This window comes from Lates calcarifer, linkage group LG12, assembly GCF_001640805.2.
Source record: "Lates calcarifer isolate ASB-BC8 linkage group LG12, TLL_Latcal_v3, whole genome shotgun sequence".
NCBI lineage: Eukaryota > Metazoa > Chordata > Actinopteri > Centropomidae > Lates > Lates calcarifer.
In genome coordinates, this window is record NC_066844.1 from 26,017,444 (window position 1) to 26,044,530 (window position 27,087).

General features: G+C 41.2%; 1 protein-coding gene and 1 long non-coding RNA gene across 2 annotated transcripts in view; one reads left to right on the plus strand and one right to left on the minus strand.

Annotated features, from left to right (window-relative positions):
- LOC108884856 (uncharacterized) overlaps positions 1-20,673 on the minus strand; it is a 41,993-nt gene extending 21,320 nt beyond the window's left edge. Inside the window, exons 1-3 of the long non-coding RNA XR_001961135.2 lie at positions 20,520-20,673; positions 17,417-17,513; positions 16,055-16,118 (exon numbers count right to left, since the gene is read on the minus strand). This is a non-coding gene — a long non-coding RNA (uncharacterized LOC108884856). The remainder of the gene's footprint in view (positions 1-16,054; positions 16,119-17,416; positions 17,514-20,519) is intronic.
- The window catches only part of col2a1b (collagen, type II, alpha 1b), a 44,587-nt gene continuing 18,297 nt past the window's right edge, over positions 798-27,087 (plus strand). Inside the window, 28 exon segments of the mRNA XM_018678960.2 lie at positions 798-1,273; positions 4,499-4,659; positions 4,661-4,709; positions 6,148-6,164; positions 6,642-6,674; positions 7,760-7,792; positions 8,060-8,113; positions 9,655-9,756; positions 10,534-10,611; positions 12,837-12,881; positions 14,257-14,310; positions 16,085-16,138; positions 16,917-16,970; positions 17,480-17,533; positions 17,624-17,677; positions 17,888-17,932; positions 18,027-18,080; positions 18,449-18,493; positions 18,686-18,739; positions 21,401-21,499; positions 21,636-21,680; positions 21,821-21,919; positions 22,103-22,156; positions 22,298-22,405; positions 22,605-22,658; positions 24,581-24,679; positions 25,627-25,680; positions 26,741-26,839. Coding sequence (XP_018534476.1) covers positions 1,183-1,273; positions 4,499-4,659; positions 4,661-4,709; positions 6,148-6,164; positions 6,642-6,674; positions 7,760-7,792; positions 8,060-8,113; positions 9,655-9,756; positions 10,534-10,611; positions 12,837-12,881; positions 14,257-14,310; positions 16,085-16,138; positions 16,917-16,970; positions 17,480-17,533; positions 17,624-17,677; positions 17,888-17,932; positions 18,027-18,080; positions 18,449-18,493; positions 18,686-18,739; positions 21,401-21,499; positions 21,636-21,680; positions 21,821-21,919; positions 22,103-22,156; positions 22,298-22,405; positions 22,605-22,658; positions 24,581-24,679; positions 25,627-25,680; positions 26,741-26,839 — 1,842 coding nt within the window. The 5' untranslated portion in view covers positions 798-1,182.

Consider the following 27,087-nt stretch of genomic DNA (forward strand, 5'->3'; position numbering starts at 1 on the left):
TGAACTGCTTGTTCGTACCCATACCTGTTTTACTACTTGAACACATGGAAATTAATCTATAACCTGCAGTAAAAGTAAGTTAATATCCATCCACTGGTGGGCCGTGAGGTGTGAGGTAATGACATGAACTTACAGTGCCCTAAAGGTGTAATAATACTGGGTTATGGGACTTAATAAAACATTTTGTAATGTAACACATCACTATGAGTCAGGTATTACCGGTGCTGCACTTCTTAGACATGATTTTTGTTCATTTATTGAACAGTAAATAAGTTTTCACTCTTTGGAGCTTTTAAAAAGTGGTCATGGTTCTGCTTCTTGTCATTTAAATCTCTCTAACATGAATATTTAAAGACTAGAGGAGCTTTAGGTGTCAGTGACACTGGATGAGTTTATAGTGGCTTTATTATACTTTAGGATATTTTTATCTCCTGTGTGTTTCACTCCATCTCATCGACCAGAAGGACTCGGGGTGTCCCTGTATCACGCACGTTCATTGTTCTATTAAATTGTATTTTCATAAACTGATGAAGTGAGTTTGCGCATTGGTTTGTCCTGTAATATATTTGCAACTATCTCAGTGTAACTGATAATAGCCGAACAAAACTGAGAGTTGGAGTTAGACTTTCCCTTAGACTACTTACCTATGAGACTGCACATGCCAACAAACAGAAGAAGCGCCTTCATTTGGCGTAACGAAACGATTCTGACATCGCTATGCTTTCGATGAACAAGGCGGGGGATGGAAGGGGGAGGGAACCAAACTTAGGGGGGGAAAGTTTCAGTTTTTTTGGGTTCAGTAGCAGCACGTGGAGAAAGGAGTGGTCTGGGACTGGGATAATGGAACCTGGGAGACAGAATGGGAGGGAAACGGGGCTCAGATTTCAGCCTGACAGGGGGTAAGGGGCCGGACTGATATTTGGGAATATACGAAGATTCATTGAAGGCAACGGGGACATAAAACTACAGCGTCTGGCCTGAAGCGGTCGGTGCTGAGTTTCTGCTGCAGGTCCGGGTCCTGCCGCTGGATTCCCCCCATCGGTTTTTTTTTTGGGGAAGGGTGAATGTCGAATGGTTCGGCTTTTGTAACTGGGGACACACACACTAAATACTGAGAGAAGCCTCCGCTCCCTTCGCACCCTTCTTTCTCCCTCAAGGGCCCTGCATGTCTAATATTTAGACATGTTCAGCTTTATGGATTCCAGGACTGTACTGCTACTTGTAGCAACCCAAGTCTGTCTATTAGCCGTTGTGAGATGTCAGGAGGACGACCGTAAGTGGCAGTTTTCTTTTTCTCAGAGCTATAATAAAGAAAGGCTAAAGTTGTCATAAGGTGCTTATGAAGAGCAAAACTTCTTGTCCAAGTCAAGTTACTGTGAAATGTGTTTATCTTCATAAATAGTTCATGAACTTTGAACAGTTTGGTTTCGGTGCTTGGAGTGATTTTGTTATCCCCTCGCAACTTTTACGCACAGAAAGTTCACCTTTGCTCAGGCACTCTGGTGCAGGTAAAGTTATCGGACCGATGATAGCTGTGAACCTTCAGTCTGCCAAAAGTACTGATATTATTGAATCTACGAGCTGTGATAAAAGTCAGTAAATCAGAGCTGTGAACGTGCGTAAAAGTGATGAAATGGATGGAAGGATGTGGGACGTTTACGCGAAATAAGACGCGCAAAGCTGAATGTGTTTCCTTGATTGTTTAAAGTTATTTTTTTCATCCAGGTTGATTTTCTTTCAGCGGTACTGACTCACTCTGGTTAAAGTTTGCATTCTGACTTATAGTTTGGGAAGCGAAAATCACAAGATCCTGATTTTTTATCCACCACAGTGGAGCCAAGTGCCTTTGCCTACCTCCCCCTTCTCTCCTGAGTTGGCCTGCCGGACACCTGTGGGTGCTTTAGGCCTTGACAAGCTCTCCTTTTAACTGCAGATTCACTTAATATAGAGGGGGAGGGGATGGGCAGAAAAGTGAAAGGTGGTCAGGCTCAAGGGCCTTTGGTGAAAAGTGTTCACATTCCATTGCTGTCAGAGGGCATCCAGGCAAATCCTGGCTTGTTGAGGCGGAAAGGTGAACCAAAAACCAAAAATTTCCATAAAAAACTCCATTAAGAATCAAATGGCCTTTCTATTATTCTCTATACCTGCAGATTTTCTTCTGTCTCCACATTTTTGTTTTGAATAAAATTGGAGTGGGTTTATTCTTCATCATTATTGATTTTAGTATTCCACAAGAGACATGTGAGACTTAAGGTATGCCAGCAGATTTGGAGCCAGAAATAATGTTCCATATGATTTCAGGGTTTCCATCTGCTTAAAAGATTACCCATAAGCTGTGACAGTCAGCCCAGAGAGAGACAGAGCCAGGGTGCAAGAGAGAGGTGATTGGAAAAATATAAGACAGGGACTTTTATTATTGTAATTCTGAGAAGAGCAGTCTTCTCAGAATACCGTAAGTCATGCTTATCAAGCTTTTAAAACAAAGAAAAGGCGATTTTTCGAGAAGAATTAGAAAAAGGGGAGGAAATGCTCGTGCCAAAGAGACTGAGTCTCAGGTTACCCTTTCAGAGACGTAGGCCCCTGGATATAATGCAAGTCCTTCTTTCCTCTGCAGTTAACTGGAGGCAGAAATCTTTCTGGGAGACGCACAAGTGGTAAAGAGGTCTGACTGTGACCTCAGCCCAGCAGGCTCAATGGCCCAGAGTCACTCAGAGGGGACAGGGGTCAGTTCTTTAGCTCTCAATTTTGAGGCCACAGACTGACCCATTCATGTAGGTGAGGAGGCCGCAGAAAGATAATCAGACAGGGAGGCTAAAGCTGCATGCAGCCCTGAAAGTTACTAGATACAGTGAAAACAGAGTTGACTCTACTGTCCTTGGAATACACCTGGGTTCACTTTACAATTTTCATTGTTCATTCTATTCCCCTGGAAAACAGTGTGTCTGCCAACACATGGGAGAGGAGAATTACAAATTATCCTCAGTGACGAAAAGCCAGCTTTCTATCAGCTCTCCAGTAGATAGAAGAGCCCTTGTCCCAGAATATGTCATATCAGAGGAATCTTTCATATCTGAGTCTGTTAAAGGACAGGTGCAGGCCTTTGACAGTACATCCATACCTGTAAAGCTAAATGTCAAAACCACAAGGTATGTGCATGAAAGCTGACCGTTTTCTCTTTTCTGACGTGTTTGAACTGGCATCTGACACAGCTATGGCTTCCAGATGGGGTTTAAAATGTGCCCCGTGTTTATACAAGGCAATAGTTTGTGAATTGCCCACTCTGTCCCTTTCCAGAAAGACCTCATTCATTGCTGCCGAGGTCCGTTAGGTTACCTAGACTTAAGCAGCGCTCAAAGGTAAATATAGCTACTGTACTTGCTCCCTCTCCTCTCACCCTCTCAGCTCTCTGTACCCTGAGGCCTTTCCTTTGGTGCGTCAGACGCTTTCACCCCTCGGTGCAGGTTCAGCAGCTCCAATCAGAGCATTTCTTTGAGCAAGTGTTTGGTCTTCTGTTGACCATTGAGTAAGCTGCCAGACTGGAAAATGAACTAGAATATGGCTAATTACCTATGTCCATTGTTACATTTTCTTGAGTGGTGTAATTTAGACTGCGTACAGTACCTGTATTGAAACATGCCCCACCTCCATCACGTTCTTCTGTGCCCTATTTGCCAACTTGTGGTCTGAAAAAAAACCAACATTTAGCATTTACTGAATGCAAAGTCTGTCTGCCTTTGCAGTAAATTAGGGTGTCTCCCGCAATGTAAACGAACCCTATATTTAACTTGTCGAGGAATTCGGGCACATGGTCTAAAGCTCTTGTGAAGTTAGTGGAGGAAGTTATTCCTGCAGGTCTTACTGAGCTTCACTGCGATTCTGTGATGTTACACTGCCACCCTGTGGCTACTTGAGAGGTTGCATGGATTAAGTTCAACAACTGGGTTCAGTGTTGGTTGTTTATAAATGCAATGATAAGGTTTTTTTGTTTTTTTAAGTTTACTTTTGGAACCGTGACACCAGTTGTGCTGATTATGGAGACATCTGTTGATTGGTGGTGGGACATCGACTGTTCAGAAGCAGATGATCACAGTTCAAGTACTTTGGTGTATCTGTCCTGTGAAAGTCTCACTGAACAAGACCATTGATCTCACAAAGCTTCAGTGACAATCGTCTGCAGCTGTCATTATGAACTGCTTAGAGATTTTCTCACAATGACCAATGAAACAAAAATGTGTCAGGATTAATTTTGTATTCAGGTTTATGCTTTTCCACATGTGTATTAACTCTTTGGGATACATGTTACTCTACTGCATATGTGTTTCCCACCTGAACAAAACATCTGGTTTGCTTTCTACATCAAACACATGACGTGACTTATAGTAAATAGGCTACTATACGTGTTTGTTTATGAGTTACACCTGATGCATAATCTCCTTTTTCCTCCCACCATCTACCTGTCTGGTCCTCTGTGTGTCCCTCACTATGGTCTCACACACAGAGGAGGATGCTTTTAGCTGTATACAGGACGGACAGCGCTATAGCGACAAGGACGTATGGAAACCAGAGCCCTGTCGCATCTGTGTGTGCGACACTGGGACCGTCCTGTGTGATGAAATTGTCTGCGAGGAGCTAAAAGACTGCCCCAAACCTGAAATCCCATTTCGGAGAGTGTTGCCCCATCTGCGCAGCTGACACATCTACGCCCATTGGTTGTAATTTATTTATCTCACACCTCTCATAAATAAATTACTGTACGACATCATGTTGTTTATTTTGGGGAGAAAATGACAGTTTGGTATCAATCAAAGGTTGGCCATGTGCAGTTTAACCTCTTCACTTTAATATATTAATCAGGCCTACTGTGTATGTCACCCTTTGATTTGAATACTGTTTTCTATCCCCAAAGCAAACAAATGACAAACAACAGTGATACATCTGAACAGATTTCAGTGAAATGCTACCTCATCGTCATTTTTCCATAGCTGGCTCACCTTGGCCCCATCTTGTTTGAATACTCTCTCCTTCCCTGAGTATCATGAAAACATATGGGAGTCATTAAGGAAATACCTCAGTCAAGCAGACATGGCCTCGCATTTCTACTCTATATCCTCTCTGTGGATTTCTGCAGATCTGATGGCATGAAAAAAAAACAGTGACATTCTGCTGAGGCTTGAGGCTTTTTGAAGGAGTCGTTCACTACTTTTAAAACTGCCATCACTTCCTGATGAACAAAGACTGGCTTTGGAAATGTTGACAAATTTGGTTGAGGAGCATGAATGAAATCAGAAGTGTCATTGGTTGCAATGCATGCTTATTGATTAAAATGCTTTGTAAAAGACTTATCTTCCATTCAGGGCAAAGTCAAGCGCTTTGTAAGAAGTATGTAACATGTAAAGCATCATTTTAAGTTATCAACCACCTAGAAACAGGGCTGGCTATCAAACCTCAATACTTTTTTGCTAACAACTGAAATATGCACTGATTATCAGATCAAATTTGTAATCTTGTTTACTTATGAAACAGATAGTTCCTAATTTAAATGAATATTTCATATTTTCTCAAAGCACATGTCTTATGGCTAATTGTATTTAGCTTGATATAAAAACATGTTTTGGAATCAGTACTTAAAAATAGTATTATATTGGCACTAGCAGCCATCATTTGAAAATTACATTTCATTATTATTTCAGTGATATCCAGCCCTACCTAAAACGTGTGCAAACTCAGAAATGATCATTATAGCTATATCCAACAATGCTTAATGCTTTTAGATATAAAAAAGAGAAACCCAGCTCTGGCCTACAGTACATCAGATTTAGTACTGTGGTGAAAATATGTACTTTACACAGGCTATTCCAATGCTTTTGCTTCCTACTCTTCTCTTTTACCTCCAGCTGCTTTGCTTCTGCTTTGAGCTAATGAGATGGTGATTCAGCCAACACTTTTTCAATCCTGATGGGCTGTTTGGGTGATTTGGTGGTGGTCTTTAGGGAAGTTTAATTTAGGGAAAGTACGACTGGTTATCAGCATGAATAGACTTTCTGGGCTTCTGGGAAATATTGTGCAACCCTCATGGATTGTTTGTGTGTGAACCAGTCACTAACCACGATCTGTTTTTCCCCTCTATCCATCCTGACCACAAAACAGGAGTCCCTGGAGCTAAGGTGAGGCTACTGTAGGATATTAAGACGCTCTGTGTGTGCATATGGATTTGTCTGTGTATGTGTTTGTGTGTGTGTAAGACATGAAGCTCCCCAGCACCTGCAATTAAATCTCTGTCTGTCCCAGACTTATATCAGTGCTGCAGGATGGCCCTGTAGTTTATGGATTTAGATGAGACTTTGATGTGAAAAAGCTTTGCCAGATGGATCATAGTTATTTCCTGCCCCACACTGTGTGTGTGTGTGTGTGTGTGCCATATTTATGTGTTTAATGATACTGTAGGGGATACTTATTTTCAACATTTTACTGTCAACCAATTTCCTGATAAAACTGCAGCTTTTCCATTGGAAATGCATTAAAATGGTCTCCACAATCACACTGTGAGTGAGAAAAGACAGACAACAGAAAGAAAATACTGAAACTAAGCTTGTAGTCCTGCTGCTAATTGTTGTTTTCATGCTTTATCTTTTCAATACCAGGGTCAGAAAGGCGAACCCGGAGACATTACCGATGTAAGTTGACACAATACCCTGTACTGAAAATACAACTTAGCCATTCTTGTCAATTGAAAATGTTCATTAGCAAACTGGTTTCAATGACAGAGATCTGTTTCAGTCTCACATGAAACACACTCTCACATGGAGACAGCAGCATTCAGATCCTTTACTAAAGTAAAAAGTTGCAGTACTGTAACATAAAAATACACCAGTACAAGTCCTGCAATGAAAAGTATAACGTAATGCATAGAGGTTAGTTTGAACTATTTTATATACTGGTTTGGTGGTTTCAACTAAACCAGTACATCATATTTCATAAACTGGTCAAAGGTGTAAGAGGTAAAATCTTAATCTGCATCTCATCTACTAAATGCATTGGTGTAGAGAGTGCATTGTTAGTAAAGAGTAGAAGTGGCATGAAATGGAAATACTTAAATCACTTGGGTAAATGTACCTAGCTACATTCGCCCACTGTTGGTAGCACATCATCCCAGGCTGTGGATGTGTCTAAAAAAGTTTTGACTAACTACAGAAATAAGTAACATTACTCAGGGTTAAGAAATAACTGAGGAATTCAGCAATTGTATACTGCCAGAAAGAAAGAGTGAGAGGGAGAAGAGGCAGCTCTGTCAGCCCACTCATCAGGAAGACAGCCAAGCACAATAAGGCCTCCATACAATCCTCCATAAAGATCTTCATAGGCCAGGAGAGAGAGAGAGAGAGAGAGAACTCCCTGCTGCTGCAGCGCCGCACCTGGAAATGCTTTACCCATCTGAGGGAACACAAGTTCATGGCAGGAAATAAGAAGGCATTGTTTATTGTATGTTTCTTATAATGCTTTGCCCGAAGAGATTAGCAATTAACAAGTCTGCTCTGATGGGAGCGAGATAATGTTTCCCCCTCATGTGCGAGGAGATCTAAGCCTCACGTGTGCAAATACATCTGGTAAATACAGCAGGTTTAGCAGTGGGTGTAAGTTTAAAGAGCATTCAGTTTGTGGACTCCAACATGGCCTCATATAAAGCAGACTTCAAAGATTGAGGGGAACATTTTACAAATATCTTCATATTTTCTGTGTTTTCTTCCCTTTACTTGTGCAGGTTGTAGGACCAAGAGGACCAGCTGGCCCAATGGTATGCATCTATGTCTGCTTTGTACATTTTTCCTCAGAAATCTTTTAGAACTTGCTTTATGTAGAGAATTTCTGTGTTTGTGCAAGACAGAAAGACAGCATTTAGAGTAGCATATAGGTATTAAATTAATTTCAGCTGCAGTGAGAAATGGAACTGATCTGACATTAACAGTAGCAGAGTTCACAAGCTGCAGCTGTTTCTTCAACTCATGTGAACTGGAGTAACACCTGAAGTTACTGACTACTTCACTGTCTCCCGTTCACCCAGGGCCCACCAGGAGAGCAAGGACCCCGTGGAGCAAGAGGAGAGAAGGGAGAGAAGGTCAGCTTGAAAGTTTTTTTTTTTTTTAGTTTTTCCCTGATCCTTAAAAAAAAAAACTAAACCCACACTCTGCTCCCTTAAGAAGTACAGTATGTGCTATTGAATCTGATAGCTGTAGGTCTTTGGGGGCAGCGGTGGAGGTGGAGATGGGGGGGGGGTTACCTGCTATAGCTCACAGGTTTGCAGAATGGTAGCCTTTCACTGAGCAGCTCAGTCTAACTTAGTCATGTGTCGTTTCCATTAGGCTGTGTGGTCTGGGTTGTTTAACAGATGTGAGACTGTCGGAGTCTCATAATGTAAACCTCTGCTTCTCTCTGAGGCCTCACAGTCACAGTCCATGTGGGAAATCAGCTTCACCGCCTTCGCCACGCTTTGATCATCATCTCATTAATGCAACAACACTTGTACGTGATAATGGCCACAGGCAAGGAGTTTATGTTGTGTAGTCATCTTGTCTATGTAGATTTAAACATGAGGTGGACTGAGTTTTGGCTAGTGGAGGTTAAGTGGCCTCGTAGGTGTTCAACACATTCTTCATTCAGGATCCCCTTGCAGGGTAATTTGTCACTACATGTACAGAGGTATGCCAGGTAGTCTGATTTAGGCTGATAAATCATCAGCATGCACAGCAGCCTCCAAGGGAAAAAAATCAGTATTTTGGTTTAGAATGGAACAACTTGCAACTGGTTTAAAAGTTGTTTTTTTTAGCTTATTTTTTAACCTTTGAATGTCCAGTTTGGCCCAGTTCTTGAGGACAAATGTCAGTCCTGATGGACCAGCCGGTCAGGTGTCGTCGGGTTCCTTCATGTCGACTGTCTGTGCAGTTTGGAGAAAGTTCAACAGAACATTAGGCTTCTGTCAACAGTATCTGACAAATGCAGTCCAGCAGTGTGTCGTCTGCCAGCAACTGTGAAATGATTTATCCAAAGTACTTCTGAGTTCAACTATTGGCACACAGGCTTAAAATGAATCAGTGGTGAGAACTGTAATGATTATTATTGAACACTTTTCTGTTCTCAAACTGTATATGCCTGACAAGTGCCATGCTACTTGGCTCGGTGTATTTATAATTCATACAACAATTAAATTAAAACATTAGGGGAGGAATTTTAGTCAAGGATAATTAATTTGCATTTGGATTTTATTTCAAATATTTGTTTTCAGAAAGGACATTGCAGGAAAATATAAATATAAGCCACATAGTTGAGAAGAAAGAAAATATATTGGTTTATGTCTTTTTTAGGCTCCTCAGATGTGAATATCTGCTCATTGTCTTAGTTTTTTATTATGTAAAACTACATTCATACATTTGAAGGTCAGCTTTGGCTTTTGGAAATTGCGACAGGTGCTTTTGCAATTTTCTCAAATTTTTATGGACCAACATGGAAAAAAACATGATGAACAAGATGAAGTGATAATGAAAACAATCCTCAGCTGCAGTGGTTATCTCGGATTATTTGCTATATGTGACATGTACGCAATATGACTTTACCTTAAGTCTTGTTCTTTTTATATTTTTTTAATTTATTTATCTATTTCAGGGAAGCCCTGGTCCCCGTGGCAGAGATGGTGAGCCTGGCACCCCTGGAAACCCCGGCCCCCCTGGACCTCCAGGACCTAATGGACCCCCTGGCCTTGGTGGAGTAAGTGTCCCATGACAAATAGGGGTGGTGGACTGGCATTCACTGCAGACATGGGAGCTGACAGGTCGAACACTGTTGCAGGGCCAAGAGTAGATTCGCATTGAATAAGCAGAGAGAATGGTAAAATGGAGCAGGGACGAATTCAAGAGCACAAAAGATGTGGGAAATTGCTGGCGACGGGAGGAGGCAGAAAGACAACAGAGAGTGGATGCAGAGAGAGAGAATAGGTCGAATGCCTCTCATTCTTTGCAGGAGAAAAGAAGGGAGGAGGTGGATTGAGGGGAGGTGGAAGGGAAGGGCAGGAGGTAGTGCGATAGACTTGGGGAGAGGAGGGGAAGGAGCTTTTCTGGATGGGGGGCAAACAAGGAGAGTCTTTGTGAAGAAGAGAGATGAAAAGCATTCACATGCCCTCTGTCTCTCCTGTCTGCATCAGGATTCACATAATAAGCTCTGCTGCTGACAATCTATTAAAAGCCGAACCTCTCTGCTGCTAAAAACTCTGCAAATCAGTACCAACACATTTAACAACAGCATTTTGCATAATGGGCACTGAAACAGCCAAAGATTATTATTTGTTTTCAATTCATTTTTGTTGGCCTTTTCTTTTCAGTCTATTCGAACCAGATGCTTTTCCCTGCAGTCAATATGACATCTTGTCTTTATCAGCTCAGTAGATGACTTTAAAAGCTTGATTTCACTAAGATTCATTAAAAATATATAAAACAACCTTCGTATATGATTAAAAAAAATCATTTTAACATCTTTTGTCTTTTTCAGAACTTTGCTGCTCAGATGGCTGGTGGCTTTGACGATAAGGCCGGCGGCGCACAGATGGGTGTGATGCAAGGACCAATGGTGAGCGAGCGATGATGAGAGCTGCTGCCACTCCCGTGTTTTTGTTTGTTTGTTTGTTTTTTTAAACAGTCAGCTGCTTATGAATCTGTGAAGATGCAACACTTTTGAGGGATCAGGAGCGAAGCCAAGTGCTCAGACAGACTCGTCTTTCCATGTGAAGACCTGGGTTAAAACTTCTGCATCTGCCAACATCTGCTCTGCTAAAGTGTTGGAGTGAAGTGCTGAAAGCCAACCAGCTCCAGTGTTTATTCTACACTTTGGCCTTTGTGGAGAAGCACACACAACTTCCTCAAATGAATGAGAGAAGCATCACATGGTTATCAAATTTGTAAAATGGACGCCATTGTTCTTCACTGAGAGAGGAGATACCCATGTAGGATTTAAAATCATCAAGGCTGAGAGGAAACTACGCAGCCCACTGATTTCAGACTTGTCCAAGTGATGTGTCGCTTATGTTTTTTCCCTCCTTCACTAATGGTTTTGGGAGAAACCTAAGAGATAAAAAGTAAGAACCTTCCCAAGTGTTGGAGCACAGAGACTGCGGCCTGAAGGAAAATAAGCACCTCACATGGAGTACAGAGGGCTAATTTTCAGAAATTGAGGAAACAGCCATTGATCTTCATTATACTCGAAGCCTGTGAAAAACCACTGCCGCCGTCAGTTAGCTGGCATGGCGGCTCGCCCGAGATGGAGTGAGGAGCACACACTGGGAGCTATTTTGGTTTAGAGAGAGAGAGCCGCAGAGCAGCTTGGCAGTGTCTCAGCCCAGCAGAGGTTTGAGACACCGGGAGGGGAAGGGAGGGGGGGCGGCTGGAGTCAATCAGATCTCCACAGTTAGCAGCAGTGTGTGTGGCTTCACCCCCACTGACTGTCCTTCCACATGTCTGAGAGCACACCACAGTACTGGGCTCCTTCTGAAGCCAGCCCACGTTTACTTTGGCGTTTGCCAGCCTGCTGGGGGAGGCAGTGAAAGAACAGGCTGGATGTTAAATCACAAGTCGAGCTTATAACCCACTCATACACACACACACACACACACACTGGACCCAATATCATATCCATACACCTACATACCAAGCCCTCACTCTTACTGAAATGTATGCACACACACAAGCGTACATATGCATGTCCTTCAAACACACATTCAGAAGTCCTGTGGATACAGAGCCCTATTGATAAGTCTCCACCCGCTGTGGTGAAGGCTTCCCACACCCACTGAAAGGTGACTTTCATTCCTCTCTGAGGACCACTGTGCCGCGCTGTGACGCTTTCTTTGGCTGCCGTCGCTGATTTTTTTCAAACATGACCTGAAATGAGGGTTTATAAAAGCGAGCCCACTGAAAGGAATATGTTTTTATATAAGAGGAAAGCTGTCACAAGTAATCTGAATCAAGGCATTTTTCTATTAACTTACTTAGTAAATAGTTTATTGATACCAGCTCCCATTGTTCCCTCCACAGCTGATTTTCTTTGTGTATGTGTGTTTTGTGTTTGTGTGTATGAGAGAGAGAGAAAAATGCAGTGAAGATTTGGCTCATCACCTCCACAGAATGTGATTTTCTCTTGTTGAGCACTGATGCATGAAGTTGAAGAAGAAATTACTTTGGCATGTGACTCCAGCCAGGAGCACTCGCAGAGGAGATTAAGGCTCAGTCAGAGAAAATTTTAGTTTAAGAAATCTCACCTCGTCCTGTTTTGATGCCTGAAATCTGAAGAATTTCTCTAAACCCTGACACGGCTCAGTATTACTTTGTTTTTCATTCCATGTCAAAGAGTAAGAAGCCATGTAGAGTTCAAGCACTTCCTTTAAGAGTGCAGCACTGCCACTGATGACCTCTGAGCTACAATCACACAGCCCTTTGGAGAAAGAGCTGACACAAGAAGAAAAGAAGTGAAAAGAGAGGGACAGAGAGCAGGAGAAAGTTTGAATGCCACTGAGGAATTTGCAAATGATTTATGATTTTGACAAGTGGAGCTGTTGAGTTTTGTGTTGCTGTGGGGCAAAGCAGGTGAAATGCTTTTTTATAGGTCCTGACAGAGTTCAAGTGGACAACAGGGTAGCATTTCCTCTGAACTTAACTTCCTTAAAACAGAACTGCAAAATGTACAAAATAATTGTGCAGTAGTCTGTTTCATGTGTTTGTGTAGTTTGAGCAGTGATTGTAGGCTGTGATTATATGTCGTTAGCCTGATGTTGTGTCTCTTGTCTGTTTTCTTCCCCTCAGGGCCCTATGGGACCCAGAGGACCACCTGGCCCCACTGGAGCACCTGTAAGTACCTCCTGTACTCCCCAAACAACACACAAGCCAGGCACACCTGTAGACAAGATCCTGTGCTTGTTCACAGGACACTGAGGACTAAAGCTTATAACTGTAGCATGCGCAATGCTGCATACATATGCCACATTGTCTGCAGTGAAATTTATATTCATTTATAAGTTAATATCAATAATGACTCCAGAAGAGAGCATGCCACAGTCTGTCAGAGATAAATGTTTACACACACAGTCCTGTTTAACTGAGTGTCTGCTGTTTTCTGTGGGAGGGTGGCACACTGAAAATACTTCAGAGTCCCAGCTGCAGGCTCCGGGGCTTTTTCCTATGCCACAACTCAGACATACTCCAGAACACCTGACAATTTACCTTTCACAGAGTCTACCGGGCTTAACCCTCCTCCCCCCGACTCCCTCCCCCTCCTCTTTTTTCTGTTCCTGCCCACAACCACACTCTACTTGTAATCTTACTTCCAGAGTAAAGCTATTAAGTTGTAGGTAATGCCAGCTGACTTGCCTCAGCTTGATGGTTTAATCACCCTGCGCCCACATTTGGAGAGAAGTATTTTCTTCATGTGCACCTACGTCTGCTTTTAGACGGGATTAAAACACATTACTTGACATTTGTAGGGATGAAGTGTCATTTTACACAGATGCAGTTTGTAATGTAGACAAACAGATGCAGAAATATAATGTAATAGTTTGTAATGATTGCTTGTATAGTTTCACTTTATACTGCCACAAGTACAGCATTTTGCTGAATATATAGATGTGATCTATAAGTCTTCATTTTAAACTGCAAACTAAGATGTAAAATTAAATGATAAGTGACATCTGCTACAAAAGACGAGAGCTGAAATGATGAGGTGTTTTTTTGCATTTGAGCATTCTTCACTGTATTTTGAAATTTCTAAACTAAATAATCAATTAAAAATCAAAAAATAGTAGATTACTCAATAATGAAATGATTGCTACAAATCACAAAGATATAGAGACTTCTTACATAATAAATCTGTAAAATCAGTGCTTCTTTAAAGAGAGATTTAGAGATGCAACCAATGATTATTTTCATAATCAACTAATTTGACTTTGTCGATTAACTGATTGATTGTTTGGTTGATAAAATATCAGAATATGTTAAATTTGGTTTACCGTCAACAATTCATATATGAGAATTTCTGTTTTAAAATTCCCTTTGTTATTATTATTATCATTATTATATAGAAGAAAAGTCTGTGACTGATCATTGCAGCTCTAGTGAGATCAAAAAGTCCACAGTCTTTTTCTTCCAGTTAGCCTCAGCTTCACCACTGTATACATTAAAAAAAGATACACTCTCATCAAACAGTCTGTCTCTTCTCTCCACATCTCAGGGCCCACAAGGTTTCCAAGGCAACCCAGGAGAGGCTGGAGAGCCCGGACAATCTGTAAGTGTCCCACAGGGTCCTATTCCTTCTCCAGTCCACACCACATGGTTTATTATAAATTCTTGCTCTACAGTCTTTTTCATGACCTCCTCAGATGTCTCTCTGTCCCCTCCAGGCTCCTGTAAGCCTCTCTCCTTCTTTTCTTTTTTTTTTTTCATCCATCTCTGCCTACTCATGTCTGACTTTTTAAAAAGGACGCCATTGTCCACAAACACGCCATTAGCTTTGAAATTACTTGAACAGGTAACAAAGTAAAAAGAAAAATCAGATACTGTTTATACAGTAAAAGGATTGTCATGAGAAGATTTTTAAAAAGGAGCCAAAACATCAGTGAGGCACAACTGAACTGAATAACAGTCTGTTTAACCTTATCCTCTTCAGTTTTACTACTTCATGTGGAAAGATCAGCCACAGCTGCACCACTGTAGCTATACTTCATTTCCATTAACACTTTCTAACCTTTCATTGCCAAATACTAACTTCTATATCCTCCATTTGACCTGCCAGCTCCTTACATTTCAACATTTACAACCCTCCTCAGTCACAAACCCACATTTGTGTGAAGCCTGACATCTAATGGTGAAAAGCAGGGTACTGAAGCTTCTTCTCACTGATAGCTTCATGTTTGTTGGACCTTTCCTTCTCCTCATAATAACTCCCCACCCCTGAAATATCTCCTCTCAGACACTCTTATGTTGTTCTTACAGTTTCCCCTCCTCGCAGCCCTCTCTTTCTCCCTCCTGTAGCTTTCCCAGCTCAGACTACCCTCCTGTCCTTCCCGTCCCCTCAGCAGGTAGACAGTACAGGGTCTCCCCACCGCTGTGTTAATCTGCTCCTGTGGAGCTCACATGAGCAGAGGTGCCTTCTCTTTTAAATATGTGCCAGTACATCATTATGTGTGATTAAAATCAAGCTTCCTATCAGAAAAAACCTGACAGTTGTAGAGGGGGTCATGGCGTTCACTCAGTGTTTCTGAAATCCAGAGATAATTTCAGCCTTTGAAATCATAATGAGTAGAAAATTAATATTTAGCTATTCTTAATATAACATCGCTTATATTCTGCAGGTCAGGGTTTTATTCAGTATGAGCACTGCACAGTCTTGTTTTGTATATAGCTTCACTTGCTTACTCAGGAGTAATACAGACAAAAAGAGGAAGGTTATCAGGATGGAAAGTAGCACCAACAGACATATCAGTACACATTTAGTGAGAAACCTAAGGAAGAAACTGGCAGGCAGAAAGAGAGAACAATTGGAAACATCTGAACTTCATAACAAGGATCTTGGATAAGGATATTGAAGTATTTGTTCCATCTTTTTGGCCTAATCTTCTCTATAAATCCTGCTGATTCTAGGCTTTACTCATTGAAAACTACTGTCATTAAGAATCATAATATTGTCATTATTGTTTAGGAGTGTAAATCCTTCTTGTGTACACACAGAGATACTTGTGTTAATTAGAAACCAAAGCTCCATGTGTTTCAGATCAGCTGCCATAACTGTTTTTGATTCATATAATAGTAAACACATTATTAATGGCAGCTTATGTCAGCGAGTTTAACACACACTTCTACAGGTTAAATGATAATTAAAGTCATGTGTAGTGGTGAATCTTTTATGTCTTATTTGGCATCTCTGACACGTTTTCTGTCAGGAGTTGTCACCACATGCTGTGAGTTATAACCTACAGTTCAATCTGTGTGCTGTTGCCCTCTGTTGGTTATAAATGGTAACTGTGTCTCACCTCTGCTTGTTTTCTCTTTTCTACTAACAGGGCCCCATGGGTCCTCGTGGCCCCCCTGGACCTCCTGGAAAACCCGGAGATGATGTAAGTGTGTCACAACTTCACTCAACTGGAAATACATCTTTAAAAAGCAGGAACTCTCACAAGACTTCTTCTCACACTGCTGTCCTCAGTGTGAACTATTCTGGGAGTTTATTTGTCTATTCCTACAAACTCAGCTCCATTACTCTACCATTTTGTATCTTTTAGTTCTGAATATTATTTTCAGTATCTTGTTAATCCACATTGAATATTATTATTGCTATGCTACCATACCAAACACAGGACTTAAACGAAAAAGTCAAATCAAAATTGTAAGTTCTTGGTTAAGGTAACACAACAGCTACGACAGCACTATAAGACATAAGATGTACACATGTAGGCTTCACCATATTTATTAAATTAGACTGTACACTGCTTGTATGACTCAGACACAACCTGCCATATGACAGGTGGCTTTTGTATTTGCTTTAGTGACCATCATCATCTCTCTTTGTCATCTGAGATTATGTGTAACCGATCGTGAAGTAACATGAAATATGTTCAGTTATTCATGTTGCTTTCTCCGTTTACCTGAAAGTGACGTATTTACTGCTTATCTACCTGACAAGACATCAAAATGTAATTTCTACTTTTAGCCACATGATGGCAGAAGACATGACATATCACACTGAGTCCACCAGGAGTGCTCACTCTCACAACAACTACATTAACTATAGAGTACAATATTTTACAAATATTTTAGCACATACATAAAAGTAATGAATTCACACATTTTTAAAATATGTTTTTACACAACTTTTCCTCTCTGTTTCTGTCTTAGGGTGAAGCTGGTAAACCTGGCAAGTCAGGCGAACGTGGACCTTCTGGACCTCAGGTGAGATTTCTTAAAAATTTTGTTTAAGGGAGTCTTCACTTGATGAACTTTAAGGTCTTGTTTTGTTTGTCCGTTTTGTGATCAGCCTGATAATGAGTTTGTTATGGCTTTTATACTAGAATGAGCTTAAACTGTTGCTGTTAACACCAGAATAATATCATCTACAATAAAGCAGCTCTCTGACTGATAAAGATGATGGATTACTGTGTGGACTAAGAGTGTCTAGGTATTGATTAGAGAGTTAAAATCTTATTTTAATGATTGTTATTCAGAGTTTAGATGGAGTCATTTTTCATCTCAAGCCATGAATCGGAGCAGTTCGTGGCTAATATTAGTCTGAACTTGTAAAAGAACATTTCAAAAAGTAATTTGCTTTTGAACCCGTTTTAAAATTATTCGCAACCAGTGGAGGAAATCTGGACAGCAATATTATTTCATACTCTTACCTTCATCTTCTTTCCCTCGACTGTATATTAACCTCATGCGTTGTCTCTCCTCTTGCATCACAGGGAGCTCGTGGATTCCCAGGAACACCTGGCCTGCCTGGCATCAAGGGACACAGGGTGAGTGTGTTTGTTGATGGTTTCCAGGAAAATCATTTGCTGGTTGTTTGTGTTCTTAACTATACACTGCCTCTCTCTGCTGTCTTTTAGGGTTACCCAGGTCTTGATGGTGCAAAGGGAGAGACTGGAGCTGTTGGTGCTAAGGTAGGATTTTTTTCCGTGTGTTTTCTGGTTTGTTAACAAACCACTCCAGTTTTTTTTTTTTCTGTATTTGTTCATGTCTAAAACGGGTACAGCTTAGGATAAAAAAAAAAGGTGACAACAACTCACGTAACTTGGTATAGGATGATTTTTCACTGACTGATAATTTGGTTAAGTATTCCATACTAATAACTGAATCTTTCCATTCTTTAGGGTGAGGCTGGTGCTCCTGGAGAGAATGGCGCTCCCGGACCGATGGTGTGTATTTCTAGACATCACAACAACCAAATATCACAACAGAAAACGATGTATATAATGGTGATCTGATCATTTCTATTCCTCGCCTACATAGGGCCCTCGTGGTTTGCCTGGTGAGAGAGGCCGTCCTGGACCCAGTGGAGCTGCTGTGAGTGTCAATCTTTTTTTAATCTAAAAAGTCTTATTGGACGTGAAACTTACATCTGATTCACACAGATGGTTTTAGATGCTTCCCATGGCTTTCTTAGCACCTACTACAGAGTTGGTGAGCATATCCTTAGAGTACAGTTTAGAGGTTTTACCTTAAATGTACCAAACAGCAGCATTTGTGGTAATAATTGCACTGTAATTTGGAGGAGTTGACTTCATTGTGTAAAGTGTTATCCATTATTTTAATATACCAGTTTGTTGATTTTAATAGCTTGTGTAAAACTATTTATGTCCCATTATTAAGATAACTTTAGTCCAACCATTTTCTCTGCCACATGCTGACGATGCTTTGCTTATTATATTCAGGGAGCTCGTGGAAATGATGGTTTGCCCGGCCCTGCTGGTCCCCCTGTGAGTATCATTTTGGGTCTCATTTAATTCATTTTAATCATTTGATTCCTGATTTAGTGAGATATACAGTAAGTGTAGCATGCAACCTGCGCACACACCCCTCCGTTGTATGATAACAGCCCCTACATCTCAACACCTGGAAGTCTCAGTGATCAATAGCTGAGCTGACAGCCTGTCTTCTCCTCTCTGTAGGGCCCTGTTGGTCCTTCTGGAGCTCCTGGCTTCCCTGGCTCTCCTGGTGCAAAGGTAAGTTAACCAGTGCCACCATTTTCTCTTTCCCTTCACCACTGCTGTGTTTGAGAGAATACAATAAGTGTCTCTGCGTCTGTGCCTTTCTTTCTGTGAAAAATCTAGCCATCATAACTGCACGTCGCAGCTGAACTGACAGTTTCCTTGACCAAGACAAAGTCTGTGTTAACAGGTGCAAAAAACAAAGGGTTTTGTGAATTCTATGTAGTTAGAATGAGACTTTCTTGAATCAAATCAAAAGTTTGTATCTCAGAAAATGGCAGTATGCAGTTGAGGGAGGATTTGTGGGGACAAGTTGAAATGCTTTGGTGAAATTGGAGAAGGCAGCACTGCACTGAAAAGTGCTTTAAGCCTCCATCTGTGTGGAAAATTAAGGAGGAGGGGGCTTTAAAGTGTTATTCTCCCTCTCTCACTCCTTCTTACAGTCTTTCTCTTCTGTTCTCTCTCTCTGCTTTGCATCTGATTTATTCCTCCTGCATGGCAGACAGGCTCAGCTCTGTGCTCGAGGGCCCAGTGCTGGTGGTTTGCTTTCTTCTTTGAGCCCCTTGATAGTTTGAGAACTCCTTTAGGAATTATAAACGGAGTATCTCTTTACAAAATCCAGGAGTTTCCCCACGAAGTAATCAAGGCAATCTAGGCCCAAGACATGAAAATGCGTGTCTGTACGTGTGGTTATGCATTGTATCAAGTTACATCCATAAACACAGAATATAGTTTGTCTGTCTGCCTCTGTGAGACGGTGTGTTTTTGTGTGACTTTATAATTTCCCAGGAAGTGTCCCAAAAAATCTCACATTACATTATTGTCCTGTACCTTCAGGAGCCTGCACTCCGTCTGGTTGGATCAGACCTGCCTGTTAACTCCCTTAGAGTTTATAAAATGCAGCTTCATTTCAGCTTTTCCCTTCCTGGACCTTATGAGCAAGGCACAGTAAAACAACACATTTACAGTATTTGTACCTCAACTGAATAAATCCTGCTGCTGAAATGCTAAGATCGAAGTGGGACAATTTTTACCAAGCCTCAACTGAGTATTTAAGTTGTATTAGGAAGCAGAAAACTTCAGCCTACTGCATCACCATTTTTGCAGTCACTCACAAGCTATATTATGTCATATTACTGAGTATGACATAAGTGTACCAAAGCTGCAGCTATAGCAAAGGAATTCCATTCACCACCATGAGGCTGCATACCATCAGTGTGGTAAAATCTCTGGCTTGTGTCCATAGGAGGTGGGGGTGCAAAATATTGACTTGAGTTCCTTCGAATAGAGGCCTAGGTCATTCTTTTTATACTGAACCAGAGGGTCTGCAAAACATTATGCAGTTGGCTTTGGAATCACACGTCTTGGAGAGGCAGAGAAAAGATGCAAACTGATTATTCTGTTCATTTAAATGCTGCTAATTTGTAGCTTTATCCCCCACTAATGATTTTAATCAGCCAGCTAACATTTATTATCTGTTAATATTTGGTGTCTAGACTCTGGCCTCATCAGTATAATAACACCTAAACCCAGCTTTCCTCCTAATGTTCAAGAAGCAGATAATGTGAATGAACAGGCTGTGTTCAACACAAGTCATGTTATAATCAAAACAACGGCAACAGGGAGGAAACAAAAACCAATACAGCCAGCAGCAGGACTTTCTAATAATAAAGAGCATGTTTCATCGCTATGTAAACACACAGCAGTCGTTAAAGAGCTTTTCTAAGGAACCAAACACCGACTGAACAGAGCAAAAGACATTCACTTTTAATGTAAACAGCAGTAAAATATTTACCCAGGTGAAGTGAAGAGGTGATGACCTGCGTTTCCGCGGTTAATGGCGACGAACGACGTGACAGCACGGTCGGTAGATTAGCGTACTTTAAAACTACAGTGTTAGCAAGTGTAGCGGTGATAGCAGCTGTTAGCAGAGCTTTCCGTTACTTAATTTAAACTGTTTACAGTTTAAATCAGTTTAAATCACCCGCCTGTTTAAAGGGCGCGTCGGAGTGACGTCATGGACGGACTACCAAACGGGTCTACCGGGCACCTGCCCAGGGGCAGGCCGGGTCAGGGGGGCAACTGATGCTCACCTGGAAAATGTCCCAGAGTGAGACACAAAATAACAAAAATCAGGTGCAATATTACAATAGAGGGAGGTGAAACAATACAAAAGCACAATAAAGATACAAACCCACCACCAAGGAGATACAAACATCTAAATAAAGGACACAAAACGACCAGGAGGAGACACAAAATAACTGCAAAGACGCTAATTGTGGTCACAAATGGGAAATAATGCTATTTAGATTTATCTATTGCACTCTTTTTACGTTTATTTTATCTTATATACTTTTGAACTACGAGCAGAAATGCAGAGGCATTTGAAATAACATTGTCTGCTGTTAGAGCGGTGTTGTATGTACAGCGAGTGTCTTAACAGACAAGCTTCCTTTCTAATACATACAATATTAGAGAGTATATTTGAAATAAAAATGACTGCATGAAAATTAAGTTCTAACAGACATTTACAGTCCCCAGTCTTCTCTTCAGCTGTTTTCTTTAACTTCTTTTTACCTGGTTGCTAATTGTTATATGTCCTTAAACTTCCAAAGATAATTACCTGCATGTTAACTTAATGTAATCTTCTTTTCTCTCTCCTGTGTTGCTGACCAGGGAGAAGCTGGTCCCACTGGTGCTCGTGGACCTGAGGGTGCTCAGGGACCTCGTGGAGAGTCTGGCACTCCCGGATCACCTGGACCTTCTGGTGCTTCTGTAAGTGATGCTGTAAATGTATATGTATTTGATATTTTGTATGTTCTGTTGTTGATTGGATCAGTCCCAGAACAATAACTGAATCAGGACCAGTTACTGCAGTTCACTGACTCGCTCTGTCTCTTTTTCTCTACAGGGTAACCCTGGTACTGATGGTATCCCTGGAGCTAAAGGATCAGCTGTAAGTTTAAAGCTGCTACAGTCCAGAATTTACATAGAATTTAGGATCATTTATAACATATTGACCTCTAAGTCTACATCCAGGTACATGATGGTTAAGTGACCAATAAACCTCCTGTCTCTCTCTCTCTCTCTCTGCAGGGTGCTCCTGGTATCGCTGGTGCTCCTGGTTTCCCAGGACCTCGTGGGCCTCCTGGGCCTCAGGGAGCAACTGGACCTCTCGGGCCCAAAGGAACATCTGTATGTACTCACTGATCATAACACTACAGCACTGTCATTGGAGCTGTGCTGCTAGGAAACAATTTAGGGCCAATGTTATTCTCAGTTTGCAGATGTTATCATGTTCATGTTCCATATAATGAAATGGAAGTGAAAAAACAATCTCTCTCACTCTCACTCTCTTGTCTGTCTGTTACTTTTTAGGGAGATCCAGGTATTCCAGGATTCAAGGGAGAGGCTGGACCCAAAGGAGAAATTGTGAGTTTTGTTTTCTTTTAATAATAAGCATAAGATGCCACTGCTGAGATGAAGTGAATTTGAACTCAGACATTTCAAATGGCACAGTCTGAAAAGTCTTTTTCCTGTATTAACACGGTCTGTTACGGATGTGTTTTCCAGGGACCAGCTGGTCCTCAGGGAGCACCTGGCCCACAAGGAGAGGAGGGCAAGAGAGGACCCAGGGGTGAGCCCGGTGCTGCTGGACCACTCGGACCTCCTGGAGAGAGAGTGAGCGCCTTCAGATTAGTTCAAACACGTTTCCTCTGGTGCAGATTTGTAGCTCAGAAGTTGTCAAATGATTTCTTAATATACACACATCACATCGACAAAGTTTGACTCCACACACACCACTGTAAGATTCACTGACCTATGGAGTAATTATTGTTGTAATCATAACCCTGACCCCGGTTTGATGTTTTCTGTGAAGGGAGCCCCTGGTAACCGTGGTTTCCCTGGTCAAGATGGTCTGGCCGGCCCCAAGGTGAGTATCATCACAGTTTCACTTGTTCCTGAGAAGAGGTTTTACTGTTGTTGTCAGAACAGCAGAGAAAATGAACAGAGATGCATTTAGAAGATACAGATCTGGGTGAGAAGGCTGAGATCTGAATTAAACGCAGGCATCACAGGTGTAAATCTGTCAAACCAACAATTAACGTTCTCCATCTGCTGCAAATTGAGTTTGGAAATTGCTGTTAATGATGACTAAATCCAGTGTTCTCATTGGATTTCTGTTTGTTTTTGTTGCAGTGAAAAAATTACATTTCTGAATCAGCTCATCGCAGTGTTGTCACGTACCATAGGATGCACACTGATTAAAAATCACATCAACATAAACCAAAATTTAATTTCACTCAATTTGATCTGATAACCCTCAAATACAAACATACAAAGATAAGCTCTCTGTTCTCTGTTTTGACAAAGACTGGTTTGGAAACTGGTCAATAAACAACACCTCTAACTGTCTCTTCTGGATTATTAAAAAGTAGGACACTGTTCATTTCAGTGCAGACACTGTTCTGTCTGAAAGGCACCTTGATTACCTTGATTCTGGTTATCAGATGATGTATCAGACTTTCCCCTGGTCTTCTTATTGCTTTGGACAAAAATTAATTAGTAAAAAATTCTCTGTCATGTAAAGTGCTGCCCCCTGAAAACTTTCAGTTTAACTCTAATTTAACAGTCAGATAGTTTCAGCACTGAGAACAAATTGGCCTCAAACTGCTTCACTGCTTCATTACAAAGTAATTCAGTCTATGTTAGTGTAAACATCAAGAAAGATTAAAAACCAGGTGAAACAAAAGTTTGAGAAAACATTTCAGAACTGTGTTCATTCAAGATACTCAGACAGATTCAAATGTCTAGTATTTCTTAAAATGATTATGTTTGCCAGCTCTGTATTCTCTGAGAGGAATGAGCTCTACAAATATTATAATTATAAATAAATAATAATAGATAAAGAATGAAACCTAAAATATGTATTTACCTAATGTAATCCGTCACTGGTTTATTGTTACATCGTTTTTTTCCCAAAGACTTTTGAGACCTGCATCCTTTTGTCTTTCATTATGAAATAAAAGGATGCAGGTTTTCATTCTGTAATGGATCTACAGTATTTACATCAATAACTGGCATTTAAAAGCACAGAGACCTATCTTAAACCTGGGAAAAAAAGCATTAGTCATTAGTCATATTTGACCCCGCTATGGAAAGGGCAAAAAATAAAAAAATTAAAAAAAAAAACCTGAAAGAAAATGGATAAAGCACTCAGAAAAAGATTTTCCTGAGTATGTTATTGACCCCGTTGTCCCCGATGACATCTCTGCAAGTTCATTTTTCACCTCATTAACTCGTGATAATTCTCAAATCAAGTTAAATTGCACAAAGCAGCTTACAGTTTTGAAATTATGTGGTCGATGAGGCGCGTAATGAGTGAAGCTCCTCTTCAGGTTACACACTGAACTCAGATCAGCACCCAGACTGACGAGTTAATGAGGGAACATAATAAATCATTCTTTCTGTGTGACGAGCAAGAGTGACATTTGTCAGCGCTCCTGTTTCCTGTTTTATAAAGCTCACTGCGAGGCAGCAGTGATACATGTAACTCCAGTGTGTGGCCTCAAGATGGCAGCATAGCCCATAAACCCACCATGCACTAGTGACCTACATGTCCCATATCAGTAAAGCCAGAGTCTCATTCAGCATTATCTCCCCCTCGCACAATTTCATTTATTCCAAAATGAGTCTGTCAGAATTTAATCTTCTCATCTCCAGCGAGTCAATGAAACTCCTCCACGCTATTAAAAGGGAAACTCATTTCCTCCAGGCTTTGAGAATCGAAGTGTTGCCCCCTCAGTGACTGACTGAGAGACCAATTAATGTTTTCTATTCATTCCCCTAACACAGGGAGCCCCCGGTGAGCGTGGACCCTCAGGTGCCAGTGGCCCCAAGGGTGCTAACGGTGACCCCGGCCGTCCTGGAGAGCCTGGTCTGCCCGGTGCCAGGGTAAGTTCCTTCTTTGAACGGTGTGTAGGTGATCTGCTTTAAAACATGTAGAAATGACGCCTGTCTGGCTGTAGATTTGGCTCGGTCCTAAGTTACTACTGTCTTTTATTTCTCAGCTCACCACACAGTTGCTGTCCTGTGGAAACCATCTTTCTCTAAAAAGAACATTTTTCACGAGCTAAGAAAAAGTCCCATTTTCAGCTTTGTAACAAGGACTTTTTACGGTTAATTTAACTAAGAAGTCAGAGATTTATCTCAGCTGAAACACTTGAGTGAACGCTCCAGTGATTTAGCACCGCGCCTCCAGAAATTTAAGAGACTCACAGAGAGAAACTGAAAATAAATTGTCAAAACTGAATCTGTAAGTGCTGAAATATCCTGAGTTTTATACTGGAATTTTATACTGGATATTAACTTAGCACTTTAAACTCATTACACTGTACTTGCTTGATAAACGCTCTCATCTTTGGAGTACCTATTTACAGCTCAGATTTTATACCACCAAGACCTTTAAACAGATTTTGATGTGTAAAATAGACAGAGCTATCATAACCCTGACGACCTGATACAACTGTTATCACTGATCTCACAGTGATAGATGGTTTTCATTGAGAAGAATTTGTGCTTCCTCCTGGAGTGATTTTATTCCCCAACAGTGGCACAAATTGTCATTAATGTTTATGTAATCGCTGCAGGGGAAGCATGAAAAAAAGCACCTGTAGTGAGCCAAGCTCATTCACATCAGCAGCCTTAAATGCTCTCTCATTCATGGTTCAGCTCCATCAGTAGGTGTTTAACCGTTGCTTCCTGCACACGGGGCCAATCAGAGGTGTAAATTCAGTTTTCACAGTGCCATATGTTCCCACCTTTCCTCAGCACACTTCTGCATAGAGATGTCGATGACTCATCTGGATTTTGACTGTGTTTCTGTTCCCCCTCTCCTACAGGGCCTCACTGGACGCCCTGGTGACGCTGGTCCTCAAGGCAAAGTTGGACCTTCTGTAAGTGCACTTTTCTTTGTTGTAACAACAATAATGTTGTTGTTGCGTCTTTGTGAATCAATAAAAACAATTACACAGCATCTATCCTCATACAGTGTTATGGGCTGTGTGTCTTTTTTTTGTTGTTGTAATATTACATGTGGAATAACCGGGGAGAGACTTGTCATTTTATCAAATGTGCTCTCGTCTCATAATGACTCATAAGTGCTTTCATCAAATTGAATTGCAGGAGATTTATCCACCCATTATCCACCAGCCTCGTCCCCCAGCGGTGTGTGTTTCAAATAAGCTCCACTGTCCTGGTTTTTAGGGCAGCAAAGTGTGACACACTGTGGCGTGTTTCAGCTTTCACACTGAATTCAGAGCGCCGTCATTTTCTCAACTTCAGCTTCGTCAGATAGACAGACTCCTGTTTTTCACGATAACACTTAATCCTGCAGTGCCTGTTCTGTGTTTTCAGTCCAGACTGTTTCTCAGCCCAACAGTGTTTACACCAGAACTCTTCACTGAAACCTCCACAAACTGAATTCTTTTTAACGAGCTGGCTCCTTCTAAAATGAAATTTGAATTTTCTGTTGCCAGTGGATCACACAGAGCATCCCACATTTTTTGTAGTGCTGCAATATAATTACACATTTTGTCATATTTTAATGTTCCTATGTGGGTTATATGAACATTATTTTAAACATTGTTTTCTGTTCAGGGACGGTGTTTCAATCGTTTTTCTGGCTGATTGTGATTGAGGGATTATTTGATCTGTTAATTCTTTGCTTCCTGGCTTTCCCACTTCAGCCCTCTGGGGTTTTTTAATTCATTTATTCATTTTGGAGGGAAATGAAAATTTGGACAAATTGATTGGCTGTTGTATATCCCCGGGCCATGCTGGACACTCTGTCAGCTACAGCGGCAAATCTGACCGGATCCTCTGAGCAGTTACTTCTCTCTAATCTACGTCCACACTCAAAATCAAAGTGTGATTTGGCATTTTCCAAATATAATCATGACTACATGTGTGATAATGCTGCGTATTATTTAGATGTTTAATTTCTCTATGAAACAGGGAGCTCCTGGTGAGGATGGACGTCCAGGACCCCCCGGCCCACAGGGAGCCCGCGGACAGCCTGGTGTCATGGGATTCCCCGGACCAAAGGGAGCGACTGTAAGTATTTATGAAAACATTTTTAAAATGTGACTAAAGATATCTGTATGGGAAAACTGTTCTGCTGATTAAATGTATTATATGTGGGTTCAGTAGACCCTCTGAATCAGAAATATACACCATAACTCTTCACCTGGAGTACTGCTGAGCAATTTGATGCCATTTGATGTGCACCATCACATGAACCCTCTTTACTCCCAGAATAGGCACAGGACCACACAAATCAGCCGTGGCCTTTTGACTAACCA